The sequence below is a fragment of the Mastacembelus armatus genome, chromosome 5 (genome assembly GCF_900324485.2).
Source record: "Mastacembelus armatus chromosome 5, fMasArm1.2, whole genome shotgun sequence".
Classification (NCBI taxonomy): domain Eukaryota; kingdom Metazoa; phylum Chordata; class Actinopteri; order Synbranchiformes; family Mastacembelidae; genus Mastacembelus; species Mastacembelus armatus.
The window spans coordinates 23,648,896-23,665,784 of record NC_046637.1 but is presented as its reverse complement, the minus strand read 5'-3'; the positions used below and the strand labels follow the sequence as shown (position 1 = coordinate 23,665,784).

General features: G+C 41.1%; 1 protein-coding gene across 1 annotated transcript; it reads right to left on the bottom strand.

The window, feature by feature from the left end:
- Positions 1–26: 26 nt before the first annotated feature.
- On the bottom strand, positions 27–16,681 carry tnks1bp1 (tankyrase 1 binding protein 1). The gene is made up of 10 exons (XM_026305921.2): positions 16,490–16,681; positions 13,822–14,826; positions 10,778–12,893; positions 3,510–3,622; positions 2,896–2,992; positions 2,594–2,738; positions 2,305–2,441; positions 2,045–2,226; positions 1,844–1,929; positions 27–921 (listed from the first exon to the last, which is right to left on the bottom strand). Exons 2-9 carry the CDS (start codon positions 14,814–14,816, stop codon positions 1,854–1,856), a joined length of 3,861 nt encoding a protein of 1,286 aa, XP_026161706.1. The 5' UTR covers positions 14,817–14,826; positions 16,490–16,681; the 3' UTR covers positions 27–921; positions 1,844–1,853.
- Positions 16,682–16,889: the final 208 nt, after the last annotated feature.

Genomic DNA, 16,889 nt, shown 5'->3' with positions numbered 1-16,889 from the left:
TTTGCCAATAAAAATCCAAACTCAAGTTTTCATAGAAAAAGTTTTAATAAAATTCCCTCAAGATTACCTCATATGATACAGTATGCTGACCACAAATTATTAAAACATTGATAACAGTCATTCATTAACCTTAAAGAGCACATAAAAACCCAAAGCTGATGAGGCAGATTAATTTTTCTGGGTTAAAGATTTTACACACATCCCCTAAAATTTCCTCTTGGCTTACAGCTGGTGCTGTGTCCAGCTATTGGATGTTCTAATAAAACCAGCAAATTCATTTTGATGAGAAAAAAGGCATTAATGGTATTATAAAAAACTTTACATGACCCTGTTACTACAGTTATGCACTTGATTATTACTCTATTGCTTAGACGTGCTGTATGGACAGTAATTTGTTATTTCTTAAAGTGCTAGGTCCTGTTCTGGAAACAATCTGTGATTGATAAAACAATGTAAAAGGCACTTTGTACAATTAAAACTAAATACACACAAGGTTTAATCCATCCATTATATTTAGCATTTCCTGTACATACAGTGCATGTGTTTGTTTGAAGGCACATACCACACTGAAGGCCTAGTGTCATCAGTCCTTTTCAGTATAGGACTTACACATTCAAACATTAAGACAGTCCATGGCTTTGCTTTAAATTACATTGGGGTATTCACCCTCCCTACTTGGCATAACTGCCAATAAAACTTGTACTTGGCATTAACACATCATAGTCTTGGCATAGAGCCTTGGCACCATATTTCCTTTACAAAATGAAAATTTATTGATGGCCTCTATGTTCAGCAAACGCCTCAAGTCCCCTCCTGCATATTTCAGTAAAGGTTGAAAATAAGGCACTTAAAGTGCAAAATCGAGTAAGTACAGCAAGCAGCTGAGATGATTCTTCTTCAACAGTAATAACACAACGTCTCCTAAAGGAAAGAAAGATACAGTAAGTTCAATATATATTTAATACATATTGAATTTATTTAGAATTGCTCACAGAATTTTTCTTGCATAGGTTTATCTGTAAGTACTTTGAACTGTAACAAGTGCATTCATTTTTAGCATAGGTTGTTTAAGTGGCCCTTAAATTCACAACCCTTATACAATATCATTCCCTTTGTTCACTAAGCTGTACATAAGATAACAGTGAAGCTAGGAGCAAAATATGGCTGCAAACAGCCATCTTGCCGGCAAGTAAAAAGGCCATCAAGCAGAGCAAACTGTATCCAGGTACAAAAAGGACAGCTTCACCCACTGTGCAGTTTTGATCATAAAAGAGAAAATGTTGCAGAGATAATGGCCTGTTTCCTGTTTTTGTCTTTGCCGTCAGTGTAGTCACAGCCTGCATTAAAAAACACGAGTGTAACTGACAGCAATGCCGTTAACATTTAAACCATTCTTTCTCTATTATTGCAAACCCATTCAGCTGTCTTTATGACTCAGAAGAAAATCAGTCCTTTTAAATAAATGCCTTCACGCCTACAAAAATTCAGGTTATAAGCCAGATGTCAAAATTTTCATGCTCAGTGGCCCTTGATGACTAATCCTGCCAAGTCCTATAATGTTCTACATATCACAGTTATGTTACATTTACTTTATGAAAGCTGCGAAGTGCTTACACCAGTATCTGCTACTTAGAAACTCATCCAAAATGTTTTTTTGTATCATATTGCTATGAGACAAACATAGTATACTGTCTATGTGTGTATGTATATATATATATATATATATATACATTTATATTTGAAGTAATATGAAGACGCATCAGCAAAAGTCTAGCTGTATGATTTTATATTTGTTGCAAATAATCCATGTGTTTTATATTTTAATTATGACCATATTGCTCACCTGTGCTTGGCTATGCCTCACTCTCATGATGACTAAGACGCTTCTTAGACTTCAGTTCTTTCAGCCAAGCGGGAGAAGAGGTGGCACTGAATGACACACAGAATCACAGTTCAAGGAAGTGTCAACTAAAAGGCATACCAACTCCACATCACTTCTGTGTTATGAGTATCTGTGCAGGTGTGCTGCCTGCTATGTTCATACCCTCCGTCTGTGCCGCCTATTGGTGGTAGCACCCGTGCAGCCCCTGCCAGACGAGCAGCAGGGCGTGGAGAGCGGGAGTTTTGTGAGGGAGATGGTGCTACTTCCTCCTGTTGCATTTCCTTCTCTTCGTTTCCCTTGTCTTCTTCTGCTCCACCTCCACCTGTTTTCTTTTTTATTTGTGCCTTGGGGTGGAAATCAAGTACACGTCACTCGATCATGTAATGTATGATAAAAATTCATATACACATATTTAAACTTACAAGCAGGGCTGCAGGGTTCAGACCAGGAAACATGGGGACTCTCTGAGAACTGGGAGGAGGGGAACACACTATCTTCGGTTTTGGCTGCTCCTCATCAGAGTCTGAATCTCTAAACTTGGAAGATATCACCTTTCCATCTAAAACAGAGAAGATGCAGTAAATTAACATTTTGATACTACTTTATAACTGGTGTATTTGTTTGGTGGAACTAGCGCTTGTTTACTCTGAATGATAGGAATCACTGAGCCCCAGCCCTCCAGCTGAGCTCTAACATTATGGATGTAATGACCTGTGGAATCGTCATCCCTCCATTCCAGGCTTTCCTTCTGCGCAAATCTTACACGGAGCGAGCGTGAAGGACGGCTTCGACTTCGCCTCCTTCCCAGATCTACCTTGGATCTCTGTGCGCTGTTGTCAAGCAGAGGAGCGGAGTTCTGTGCAAGCAATGAACAGAATATGCTGTATTTACCCATATGTACCAACACACTACCATACTGCAATAATTCAGGGGTAAAAGAGCAGGTATGCAAAGTAACAACCAAATTGCATGTTAATATTTTTGCTGACCCAAAAAAACCAGGAGTCACCTACCTCTGGGAATGGAGCCAACTCAGCCTCTCTGTGAAAATTAGTGCTGTCAACATCTGGAGAGGAGACTTCAGTAGGTTGTTCTGGGATAAGCTCTGGACTGAAGAGAACAAAAAACATGTTTGATCACAGTCTGAGAAGATTTGGCAAAGCACATTGATCAGATGCTTTTTTTTAATAACTTCAGTCCAATATCACCCTTCATTCTGCTGAGCTGATGTGTTGCACTGTGTTAACCACAAGAGGGCACAGGGAGCTCAAGATTTCATGTTTTATTTGGTTATACTGCAAAGTCTAAACACACATGCAAACACACAAAACACTGAAAAACTCAAAAAGAATTTCTTTCACATTCAGATTGGGTTGTTACTGGTTGATCCACTAAGAAACTAGAGATAAAATTTGTCTTCTGTTCCACATCTATAGGCTGCTTACATTAAGACATGCAAAACGTCTGTTTTATAGGTGTGCTCATTGTGAATCAAATCACCTCAGTGTGAAGCCTCGCATTTAGTACAAGACACAGTGAGGACACTTAAACATGTCTGGTCCTGACTGTCTCCATCAGGGTTGTTGTAGGCTATAATGTTTGTACTGTGTTTTAGTCTGTGTCCCACCTCTCAGTTATGGACATCTGTTCATAGCCCCCATTCTGCTGGTCTGGCTCACTGTCTATCAAAGCATCAGCGTCGTCATCGTCTCCGTTTATGTTATAACTATTAACCTCTGTCTGTGAAACAGAAAGACACACATTAAATTAAATTAGGATGTTAACAAGAAAAGATTTTAACTGCACCAGAAAAAACATGAAATATAATTTGCAAAACATCATTTTCACTCCTCAAATGTTTCTTTTTTTCTGTGAATCTGCATATTAGAACTTCAGATTGTAGAGCTGAGGTGAGAGAATGGACAGCATGCTGAGCCAAGATCTCTAACTACAGAGGGAGAGAGGACTAAGGACCAGCCAAGCATGCATCTTTTAATGAGCTGGTCACAGAGGTTGGGCTGTCCTCAATAAATACTGTGAGCGTGTGTATGCTCACACATATACACAAACACAGCAAACACACTCATGCCGTCACACCCACATGCTGGAATGCATGTGTGCGCGCGCGCACACGCACACACACACACACACACACACATACTCCAAACAAAAGCAGCTACCATGCACCTCCTCACAAACATTCTTCTGAGCTCTCTTCACATTTTGTCAAGGGGCAGATCCCAGTTCTGTGTTGTCTGACTTTGTCACCTGGATACAAAACAAGACTTGAGTAAATACCCATGCCCCGGTGATTTCATACACAGCTCATATCCTTCAAAAGTTCATTTATGACTGCGGACTCATAGAACAGCTTCATTTGCACAGTGCCTGTTATCTGGCAGGATCGCAGCATAAATGAATAGGCCTCTGGTGATTTTCCTATAACTACAGAGTGTGTTCAGATGCAGGGAAAAACAAAGAGACACAGTGTACAGTGGTAGAACTCCACCACCACGCACTTACCCTGCTTCTGACCTACCTTTATAACATAACTAGCCACTGCAGCTCACAACATTTTTAATGTTAACTTTTACTTTGACTGTAACATCTTACTTCTAGCCACAGTTTGTGTTTCAGAAAACAAAGATTACTCTGCTATGGAGAAAATGCTATTTGTAGCCACCTGACAAATTTAAATCCATTTGCCATCCTTTTCGCTCTGTTTTGGGCTCCAACAACTCCAAAGGGCAATAATTGCCTGTGGCTACTAAAGGTTCTACCGTATTTAACTGTTGTCTGTTGTGCTGTAGTAGTGTCGTCTAGAAGCTGAGTCATGGCAACTGGACTTTTTGTTTTATTAGGTTGAAATGTTTCACTACTAATCCAAGTGGCTTCTTCAGTCTGAGGGAAAGCTGATAGGAAACTCACCTAAATAGGCCAGGGATGGAGTGAAACCAACCTGAAAGATAAATGTTAGTTTCCTACCAGCTTTCCATCATGTTAATGAAGCCACTTAGATTAGTGGTGAAATGTTTCTAAAAAACTAGAAGTCCAGTTGCCTCAGCCTCTAGATAACTTCACATGGATGACTGAGAATCTTCACAGACCTAGTAATGTAGTGTAAAGGTTTATCATTGTTTTTTTTGCTAAAAACATCTGCCCACTTCAGCTGAAAACACAGTTGATGAAGATTAGTTTGAACCAAAGTTGACACCTACTGTATGAAACTAAAACAATGAACGGTGGCAAAATATTCTGTAAAGCTGAGGCAAACTGATAGACGCTCTTGCTTTGTCACTGCCACTGGCACCATTCACATTACATAGCAATCTGTGCCATATTAAAATAAAAATATGTTAGTGCAGCATTTATCTACAGCTGCACTGACAGATTCAAAAACACACTATAAAAACTCAATCGAGGCGTTCTTTTAGATTCACGTTTTTAGAACTGAAATCCTCCATACAGATGCAGGCACAAGTAACATGAAAAAAAAAAGACACCTCTAAACTTGACCAAACACGAGTATTTGCTCACAATGGTGGAGGAAGTACAAGTCACGACAGATTCTGCTTCATTATAGTTTACCTACATCCAATTTTTTATGTAGTCGATGGAATGTAAGGGATCTTATTTATAATCGAGTTGGAAGATTTCATCCTAACAATGCCACAGGCACAGGTGACTCTAATCCAGGAAGTTGAAGACCATGAACAAAGAAACATCTATACTAAAGGAAACTGATGGCTCATCAAATTAAGAGTAAAAGATCCTGCAGGTTATTTTCTTTTTTTAGTACTGGCACCCACATATAAAGAATGAGACAAACACTCAGACTGGTACATGCAGGCAACAACTGTCTTTTCATGGTACATGCAGGCTACACACACGGTAAAAGCATAAGGCTGGTTCCCATACATTACAGTATACTCTATGTATCTACTATATCATTCTGTTTTGCGGAGCATATTCTGTGTTGCCTTACTAGTCAAAGTGATAAACTGAAGGCTACTTTATCATTACGTTTATTGTAATTTTTGACTCTAATTTACATACTGTAACAAAGCAGTATTATAATATATACATATATGTGTAGTGTGATATAGTTAATTATAATAGTTAATTTAATTCAAAAAAATTGGAATAAATTAGTGCTGATTACTATTAATTAAAAGGAAAATAATAAAAAATATTAAACACACATTTTAAAAATAAACTTTCTGTAACATTGTTTAAATAAAATGTAAAATTAAAGACTGATGGATTAGGTAATCTAAAGCAATGGGCACTATTGTAAACATATATAGTGTAATATAGTATGTATCCTAGTACATATATAAAAGAAATCCCAATTTCAAGTGTGAAAAAGAACTAAAACATCAACAACCAAGACTAAGAGAAACCAGATGTGAGCCACTTGAACAAAAGTCAGATGCAGATATAGAGGGCACAGACATAAACAGCCGTAGCTGGATAAACCATGTCTAATTGTGTCACACTTTGTTACAGCCCTCTGTATTATCTCTGACACACACCACAGACAGAGAGGGAAAGGGCATGCCTGTGTACTGATAAAACACTACATTCTGACAACTTTATCAGATAACTGTGTCCTTCCTGAAACAAGAGTGCCACTGCCTACCACACTCCCTTTCCACATAGGCATGAAGATGCTGGAATAGGGAATGTGAAATATGGGACACATGACACTTTGAATCACCAAGATATGAGTATTAATTTGATGAAGCCAGGCCTTAAAAATCGTAATGTTCATTCATCATTGTACCTAATGTCCACTAACATAACCTAGTCAAGCGTTTAAAGACTAATAATGTAAAATGATTTTCATCAATCCAATCTATACCTCACAGTTGACCTGGATATAGGTACAGAAGATTTCAAAGGATATGTTGAATTTTCTGAGTTAATATATGAGCTCTTACAGAGCAGGTTTCAGTGGTTCTCCTCTGCAGAGTCTGACGACTTCTAATAGAGAAGCGCTGCAGGGATCTCCTGCTACGTCTGGCAAAGCTACGAAGTGGTGACACGGCCCTCTGAAACCTTCCTCCTTCATCTCTCTCTTCTTCTTCTTTATCCTTCTCTTCCTCCTCTTGCTTCTCCTCTGTGTTGCCCCATACCATCTCCAGAGCATCTTGCAAGGATCGTCTTACACTGCCCACCCAGCCTGCCACCTGCAGCTGGGCAGCTGACAGTTTCCCTCCCAGGAACTGCATGGTTGGAAAAACTCACACACCTGGTGTCCCAGAACTATGGTCACTACAGGAACTAGGACAAACTGAAGTGTAGCTTTGTCAAAGATTTTGTGGGTGAGTCAGAAAACTAGGTCTGTGATCTGGCTTCTAGTTGTCATTTTCAATAAGCAGAAGGCAATGAGAACACAGACTGTCTTTTGTAGAAACAAGGCGTCTGATGTCATAGAAAACAAGATATAGTCCAGGTTTCATTTGAGCAAGATCCATCCTCTCTCTCCATATTTCTATGGTTCAGGTCAACAAAACCTCCTGGAACAGTATTATTTGCTATCAGTAAAGCAGTAAATAATCTGACCAGGCATGTGTTTGTACTGTGACAACACTTTTCCACTGTAGTGTTCACTGCGATTGATGTGACACTCTAAACCACGGCGTCACAAAAAAAGACTTTGCCATCATCACATTGTAATCCATTTAAAAGACGCTAAAAGAAGTCTCTATCAAAAACTTCCTTTTGTCCAAAATATGGAAGTTAAAAAATGTGCATTGCAGCTTTTAGTCCTCCACACAACAATTTTAAGTGTTACCTCTTTTCATGTGCACTCTCTTTCCCTCTTTTGTTGAGACTTGTTCTGCCACAGTCAAGCCTGTTTGTTTGTGTACCTATGTCCCACTTCACATCGTGTCTCCTTTTTCCATTCAGAAAAAAACCCTGGAAAAGCAGCGTTGGAAATATCTGGCACTCCAAAGGCCAGTACAGAGTCAGACCACCTCTTTATCTCCTCTAGACCTGAGAGACTTTACAGAACATCACAACAAAACGAAGGTCTGTGCTTGAATATGGAAAATCCCGAGGGAGGGAAGGTGCGGCAGGCTGGGCCAAGGTGCTTTCTGTACCTCCCCATTCTGCTCTCTTCCCGTTGGTAAATGCAGGTAATGAATGGACCTTTGTGGTTTGTGAGAGGATAAAGATCAACGGAAAACAGGAAGAGTTAAAGGAAGGTTTGAGCTATGGGGAGAAGAACTTTCTTGTTGGTGGTTTAGCCCATCCTCTCTGTGTGTATGTGTGCCAGAAACACGATGTGTGTGTGTAGGGGGTGATGGGCTCCCTGTCAACGCAGGGTGACAGAGAAAGAGAGCAGACAGAGGCGCCATGTATGGTCATTTTGACATGCTGCACTGCTGGGCAGATCCAAATGAGGACATGATGACATGATGACCACATAGCACATAGATCCTACCCACTATAAGATCCACCCATGCTTCTGTCTTTTAGTTGGTAGCTTGAATAAGGATGTACAGTTGACAGCATAGCTTAGTAAACATTTTCATCATTTTACTCTGTCAAATTAAACTGCTCTCTCTGCCACACGATAGTGTCTCTGTTGTTAAAGTTGTCTTATTTCTTGTTTTATTGCAGTGCCAGGTGCTCTGCATCAACGTTGGCTTCTGTGGTGCGGAATAAAGTACACTTTCTAAGAGCTGCAGTGCCACCCAGTGGTGAAAACAAGGATGCACTCAAACGCACATGACCAACAAACCTTCAATACAAATGGCCTTATGGCAGGTAAGTGGTTTTGTGCACTGCCCCTTAAATTAGTTGACTACTGATGTGGGTTATGGCCTGTTTGCTAAAGTGTTCAAACAGTAAACAGAATCACAATGCCCCAAAGATACACACACACACGCCCAGTCAGTTACGGGCTGCAGAGTTCAGTATTTTCGTTTACTCTGCAAAAATGTTGCATGTTCAAACAGGTGATGAACTGATCTGTCTTGACTGGCAAGGACCTCTCAGCTGTTCATTCACTCATATTGTATGTACTCTCACTATGCAAAACCACAGCTCTTTCCTCTGTTTACCGTGAACTGCTTGTGTGTGCAGCTTTGACTCCTCTTAAAGTCTGATCAAGTTCTGTGTCATATTTTGTTTTTAATTTAACAAAATATAATACCTGTTCATTTACTCATATACTATACTTAATCTGGCACTGTAAATTCTGTGCAGGCCTTTTAAGTGTGTGTGTGTGTGTGTGTGTGCGTGCGTGCGTGGGTGTGTGTGTGTGTGTGTGTGTGTGTGTGCGTGCGTGTGTGTGTGTGTGTGTGTGTGTGTGTTGCTAGGCTGTAATTGTCACTGGTCAATGATACCATTGTCTCTAACAAGGTTAACACTGTTGTGTTGACTAAAATTTTCCAGCAACATTAGCTGACTATTACACTCCCAGCTGATTCGGACTCCTTGTTTTAGGCAGTACAGAGATGACGTGTACTTTTGAATACAAGTTAGCTTGAATGTTCTCCAGCGTCTGGCAAACTACTGACCTCACAACTCTATTTGCTTAGAAGGTAACAACAAGATTTATATTCCATGTAATGGTTTTGCACCATTCTAAAGTACAATAAATACATCAATTGAAATTCACAAATGTACCTTTTTTAACAGATGGTACCATCAGCAGTGGCTAATACATACATATTTCCCTGTGATATTCCAACCTTTTAATTAATTGTCCTTTTTTGTATGGATTAAAGAAATGCTAACTAGATAGCTTTAGAGGTGCTGGTGAGCAGAGTATGTTATCTTTGAACAGTGCCAGACTGTCTGAATTCCCATATATACTCTCTATGCCAAGCTAACTGCCTGCTGATTTGAACTTCACATTTGTTTTTCTACAGATAGAGATGTTGCAGCAATCTTCTCACCTCACTCTCAGCAGTTCATTGCAAAACCACAAGCATCTTTTAGCTGAGATCTCCTTATACAAAGACTCACCCATAGCTGTTGGAAATAACCCATCCAAGATGCCCACATAAAATAGTCCATCCTTCCTCTACCTGCTCGTCTTTCCTTTTTCTGTTGCACTGCTTTTTTCTTTAAAAATAAGTATTTTCTCTATGCACAAATGTGAACATATTGAAAGTTCGAAACACGCAGATGCAGAGGAAGTTGCAACCCCACTTCCTGTCAGATTTCTGACTGTCATATATCCACATGCCTAAATACGTATAGTTCCAGGCATAGTTCAAACAGCTTGATGTCCAGTTACAGATGCCTGAAAAAATGTGTTTTTAGAGAGTGTGTACTCACTAAAAGTACTGGAAGGAGTCCTGCCCTCGCACAAAACTGTATGCATTTCAGATAACATGAAAAGAAGTTCTTATCTTTCCTTATCAACTTCAGGGGCAGCAATGTGAAATTGCAAATTTAATTAAATTCAATATAGTGTCACACCTCTTAGGTCAACACTTATCTTTCACACTTGCTGTGATATTTGTATGGGAAGAATAAGCTATTGCTCTCAGCAAGGGCAGATAATACTACTGATGCATGGCATGTAGATGTGGATACTAGGCCATGCTTGATTCATTAGTCAGTGTCACACCTACTCACACAAACACATGATCCACATCGAGACTCGATCAGGCTGAAGCAAGTATGACAACATATTTATCCTCACTCTACAGGAATGGCAATGTGTTGGTGCAGGTGAGGCATGTGTGGCTTTCAGACTGATGTGATTCAGTGGTGAAATATATAACTGCTTTTACATGTACGCTCTAGTCTGTTCTGTTCTTTTAACCTCAATATTTCTGTGTAACTGAACAAGCCTTTCATACATTGCTGCTCATAACAACAACAAAAAAAATCAAGAATGAACTGAATAGGACATTTTGTATTTACCTCCTCCATGTCATCTTCTGAGTCCTCTTCCTCTATATCCTCTATATCCACCTCATCCTCCTTAACAATCTCCCTCTCCTCGTCGCGTACCTTATAGTAGATGAGCTGTATCTCCCCTGGACTTTCATCATCATCATCATCATCATCATCCCCCTCCTCCTTTTCCACCTCCTTCTCCTTTTCTTCTTCCTCCTCTGGACTCCCCATGGCTGCCGTGGGCTCTGGGCTGTCTGGTTTTGCCACCTGCTCTGAGAGTACATTTTCCTGACGGCTGACATGCAGGGGCACCAGTGCCTCCATCTCATCTTTATTTATACTGTCAACTTCCCAGCTTTGGACAGGCTGGGTTTTTGCTTTGGGCTGTGAGCCCCATCTCTTTGGTTTGACTGAAAAATCATCAAATTCCACCTCGATCACAGGTTTTCTGACAGAGAAGTCGTCATAAAGAACGTTGTTTTGACTCTCTGTGGGCTGGCAGGTTTTTGCTAAGGGGAAGTGAGGTAAATCTTCAGAGTCAAAGTTGATTAAATATGACTCTGGTTTGTCCACTGCTCTCTCTTGCAAATTTGTTGATGCAAAATCTTCCTCTGCATTCAGTCTTAACTTTTCTTCCAGTTCTTGTGCTCGCTTTCTTGCCAGTTCCTCTTGCATCTTCCTCTCCAGCTCCTCCACTCTTTCTTTCTCCAACAGTCTTCTCCATTCCTCTTCCCTTCTCTCCACCTCTCTCTGAAATTCTATTTGCCTTATTCTCTCCAATTCCTCTTTTTCCTGCTGCATTCTCCTCTCAAGCTCCCTTCTTTGTCTCTCTTCTTCTGCCTGTCTCTCCCTTTCCCTCATCCTTTCTTCTGCTTCCTTCCTTTGCTTCTCCCTCTCTCTTTCCTCAGCCTCCTGTCTTAATCTTTCTTTCTCCCACTCTTCCTGCCTGAGCCTCTCCTCTGCTTGCCTTGCCCTCTCTCTGCTCTCCTCTTTCTGTCTCTGCCACATCAACTCCAACTCCTTTTCTCTCTCCCTCTCTTCTTCTCCTCTCAAACTCGCTGTATTGTTCACCCACTCTTTTTCATCCTCTTTTTGTTTCTCTTTGTTGATTTCCTCCACTCTCAATGTGTCTTTCAATGTGTGTCCCATATGTTCATGAGTCAATCTCTCCTCCACTGCCCTCAGCTTCTGTCTTTCTCTCTCCTCCTTCAATCTCTCTTTTGCCCTCTCCTCCTGATCTTGTTTAAGTCGCTCCTCTTTTTGCTTTGCCCTCTCCCTTTCTTCCTCTTTCAGTTTCTGACGCATCAATTCCATCTGTCTTTCTCTTTCCATCTCTTCTTCTCTCAGTCGTGTCCTTTCTCTTTCCTCTTCTTTTAACCTTTCTCTTTGCCATTCTTCTCTCCTAAGTCTCTCCCTTTCCTCCAACTTCAACCTCTCCCTTTCCCTTTCCGCCTCTCTCTGTTTCTCCTCCTCCCTGAGCCTAAGCTCTTCCTGCCTTGCCTTTTCTTTCTCCTTTTCTTCTTCCAGTTTACGCTCCTGCTCAAACTTCAGTCTTGCCTGTGCGCTCTCCTCTGCTTTCAGTGCTTTTTCAAATTCCTGATGTTTCTGTTGTTTCTCTTCTTGCTTTTGGGCCTCATTACCCTTGTTCTGAAAAACTCTTCTGTAGACAGGCACTGAAGGAGTGGTGCCTACCTCAGCTTGGTCCTCACAGGTCTCTTCTTCTGAGCTGGATTCAGATGCTGAGCCCAGGATCACTGGAGGCTCACCATCATCTGTCTCCACTATGCCAAAACGAACAGAGCGACGTTTGACATTGTTCCTCTTTAGCGCACACTGACCACTTTCTGAGGCTGAGTCTTGCTCATCACTGACGGTTTGGGCCGTAGATGGACTGCGATTGCGCAGTTGAACCTCAGCCCTTGGTGATTTGTCATGCTCTGATTCACCTGGTGTGTCTGTTGAGCTTTCCAATGGCTTCTCTACAACATCTTTAGATGTTTCTGCTTGGGTCTCTGCAGGTTGTTTGGCTGTGAAGATCTTCTTAGATGGCTGCAGAGTCTGTGAAGACGATGTCTCCGGTGTTGGAGCTTCAACAGGTGGCATTTTGGGTGTTTTCTCTGCAGCTGGAGCTGAGTCAAAGCTGTGGAGACAGCAGATGTTCAAGGTGAAAAATCAGAGTTTATTGAACCTGCTTGCTTTAAAAGAATTTTCCATACATCAATGGTATCACTAAGCCATCAAGCACAAGTAAAAATGTTAAAACTTTTGGGTAATAAGCTCATTGTCTTCCTTGTCAGAATTAGACAAGAAGATTGAGACCTGTCTGTAAGCTAAATCTCTGTCCAAAGTCTCTAAATGTGGAGTCTGGTCTCTTGCCTGTGTTGAATTTGTGTTTTTGTTTTTTTTTCCAAATGACAAAAAAATAAATAAATCAAACACATTTCACTTACCTCTAGTTTTACCTAGCCATTCAGATTGTTTTTTGGTTTAATTTTCCAGGTTTTCAGAAATTCATCTGTAAGAATTCTATTTCTAATGTATCTCACCTTGAATATATTTAAGGTGTGTTTGTGGTACTCAAGAGTTCATAGAATCTAAATAACCTGAGTGGATAGATCTTACGGTGAGAGGAGAAAATGGGTGAACACATTCTTCAGCTGTCAGGTGTGTACTTGTGTAAAAGATTAGACATCTAATCTCAAAGCTCTGAAGTGGCCTGGTTACTGCACTTATCTAAATGCACTATTTGAGGACACTGAGACTGAATGTGATATTATTCATTTACCATGCTGCTGTAATTATCAACACACAGTACACATTTAACACAAAGCAAAAAAGACTCTGCTCAAACTTTCCTGTCTGAACCTCATGACGAAAAAAACATAAAGCAAGCTCCCACCTAAACACACACAACGAATAAATCAATTTTACCCCCAAATTAATTGTGTGTGTCATTAGCCATCCATGAACATCCTCCTTGGCTGTACTTGCAGCAGAATATTCTTTTCTTTTTATTCATGTCTACACATGCTATCAAACACAAACAGCACAGATGGAAGCTCACCCACCTCTTAGAGCGACTTCGGAGTGTAACCTGAGGCTTCTTCTCTGGAGCCTCAAAACTTGTTTCAGCAGCCCAGTTTTTAATTCTCTCCTTTACACCTCCAGTTATAATTTCTGGCTCGTCCTTCTTAACCATGACCTCTGGCCTCGACGACGAGTCAAACAGCAGACTGATTCTGCGTTTTATACTACCTCCTCCAGTATAATTCTCCTTTGGTGCCTCTTCATCACTCTCTTTGTTTGACGGTTCTGGAGCTGTTTGGCTCAGCTCTGGATCCGGGGTCACTGGCTTGTTTACGTCATATTTGGTGTTAGTTTTAGATGGGGAGGGCAGAGGAGACAAGGGCGGACCACCTGACTCAAACTTTGAGGTGAGCTCTGAGGGTAGACGCTTCCTTGTGCCGCCCCATTCGTATGTTGAATTAGCCGTAGAGGAACTGTCATTAGCTGATTCTTCAGGCTTTTGAGTGACAGTTTCAGCTCCTTTCTTTTCTTTGGCTTTTTGTTGTGAATTTGTCACAATATCTGCAGATTCTTTGTGGTTTGTTTGAATGACATCTTCTTTCTGGACTGGTGTGGATTTGGGTGTTTGTTTGGTTGGAGTAGTTTGAGAGGCTGGATCTGATTTTCCTAGAGCTACACTAGAATCGAGAGTGTCATCTCCCTGTGGACTTGTTTTTTTTTCTTTGGTTGCTTTTGGTTGATCTTTGAGTTGCACACTAACAGGGGTGGGTTGTGACTCAGAGGTAGTGGTTTTTTGGGGAGGCCTCTGAGCAGGGGTGGTCAGAGTTGGTTTGGGCACATTAGTGACCTCAGATTTTTCCGTCTGGCTTGTTGTTGACTTAGAAGTTGTAGTGACAGCCTTTGGAGCATGGATGGAGCGGATCGTGTTGTTCTTCTGAAGAGAGAAGGGCTTGGGAGTGAGCCGAGGTTTGGGTGGCAGAGTCGGCTTGGCTTTTGAGGCGTCTCCAGTCCTGGAAGTCTCAATAGAGCTCTCCATAACTGAGTGGCTGAAGGAGAGCACAGAAAAAGAGATGTTGACATGTACCAAACTTTGTATTTACACTGAAAAAAAAAAACTGCACACAACCAGCTGGTTATGTTGTTGCAAAGAAGACTGGGTGAGTCTGGTCGGTCAAGATTTTTGAACACACACTATCTCTACAGGGGCAAAGAGAATCACACTGAACAAACACCAGAAACTATGAAAGGGATTCATCTTGCAACCATTTTCATTTTCTTATTTGGTTTGCCTTCATTGCTAAAAATATTTTGGAAGTGTGACATTACACCAACTAATTTGACAGTGGAAATAAAATGTGATGCCCTTCACTCTTGCCATTTTAAAACCATACTTAACAGAAAAACAAATACTAAAATAGGACTCAATACAGAGATAAATGTCAGAGACTGGAGGGGGCCTGATAATTAATCACAAATATCTATCATAACATCTTCAGTAATGACACAGTCACATCAGCTGAACCACTGAAAAATAATCAAGTTTTACGGTTGTTACATGAGCATTTTGGTTGGGTTTGGCACGTCTTTAAGAAACCAAGTGTGCACTCCATGTGAAACAGATAACAGTAATATTACCTAATGTGTTACACTAAATACAAAAGACATATTATGCATCGTGTCATCTCGTCTGACCTGTAAGGCTTTTGCACAAACCGGTAACTCCACACCCCACAGTTTTAATGCAGTGCAGCAGAGTGTGTCAGCAAAATGCTCACTTTGTCACTCCTACATTATCAATCTACAGCTGGTTTGAAAAACGCGTTTGATCCCAGACAAACAGTCAGAGCAGGGGACATGACATTCTTCTATGTTGTTAATATCCTTTTCTGATTGTTCAGGCAGACACAGCACCTCTGGGAGTGCATGATATTGTGTAATGGGATCAGATAGGACTGAAAGCATTATTACACCACCCAGTGAGAGTAAATAATGGTAAACAATGTGTCCTGCTTGTTGCTGCTTTCCTCTCCTTTTCTTTACAGTTGAATTCCTGCGAAACAAACACTGTCTAGAAGATAAAGCTTCGGCTGATAGATGATTCCTCCTGCTTATTTAGGTCACATCCATGGACTGTGAAAATCCCTCTGCTGCAGCTGTACATGCCTTCTGCATTTCTTTATCTTACACTTCTTCCGTCTGGACGAGCAGCGTTATTGTTCATGCACCTCTTTCAGTGATGCTGTGGGCTGCAGACCTCTTAATCTGGGGGTCAGTTTAGTCTTAGGGAGCCGAGCATCGCGATGTAACGACGTGCAGCGCACATACAACGACAGACAGACGTCACAACAGTAGATATGTTTCATTTCAGATTGTTAATAAGTTACTAATAAACGCATCGACAGTGAACTACCAGTCGTTGAACCAGTGCAGTGTGTCCGGCTGAGAAAAGGAAATTAGGATAAATGCATGTAACTTTAATTCAGTGTGAACGAAACTGCGTGTTTTTTTGTTGTTTTTTTTAAGTAAAAAATATGCGGATACTCACACCAGGATATAACGTTATCCAAAATATCTACGTAACCTACGTAACACAGCCAGGAAAACACACAGCCCTAAAGACTGTACACCTGCTGTGAATATCAGCTTCATTAACCTACTGGATTAAATAATTCGTTACGTTTATTTCCCATTAGAAAGTGTTTTATTTACCTTGTGTCTTCACGCAGTCATACAGGCAGGAGAAGGAAGCGGGAGGAAGTTAGAAGAGAAGTGAGTGTCTGAGTTTTCCGCGCTGGTCTCGCCTGCTGAGCTGTTGTCAGCGTGTTTGTTCAAGTCAGTCTCAGTGTTTAGACCTCAGGCCGCTCCTACACCCAGAGGACGCTCCCTGTGCTGCCCCAGGCCGAGCCACGCTGCTCCGCGTCAAGGCGCACGCAGCGGCGCACGGCGAGACAGGAAGTGCACTTCAAAATAAAACCGCGACACTAAGTGTTCAGCTCAATTAGCTGTAGTCATCACTAAAGGAAAGTTCAGATACATCTTTGAGTTACAGTGATGATTAAACAAGACAAGCACTGAGAGGCTCTGTGGTTGATTGCCAGAAGTGTTGCTT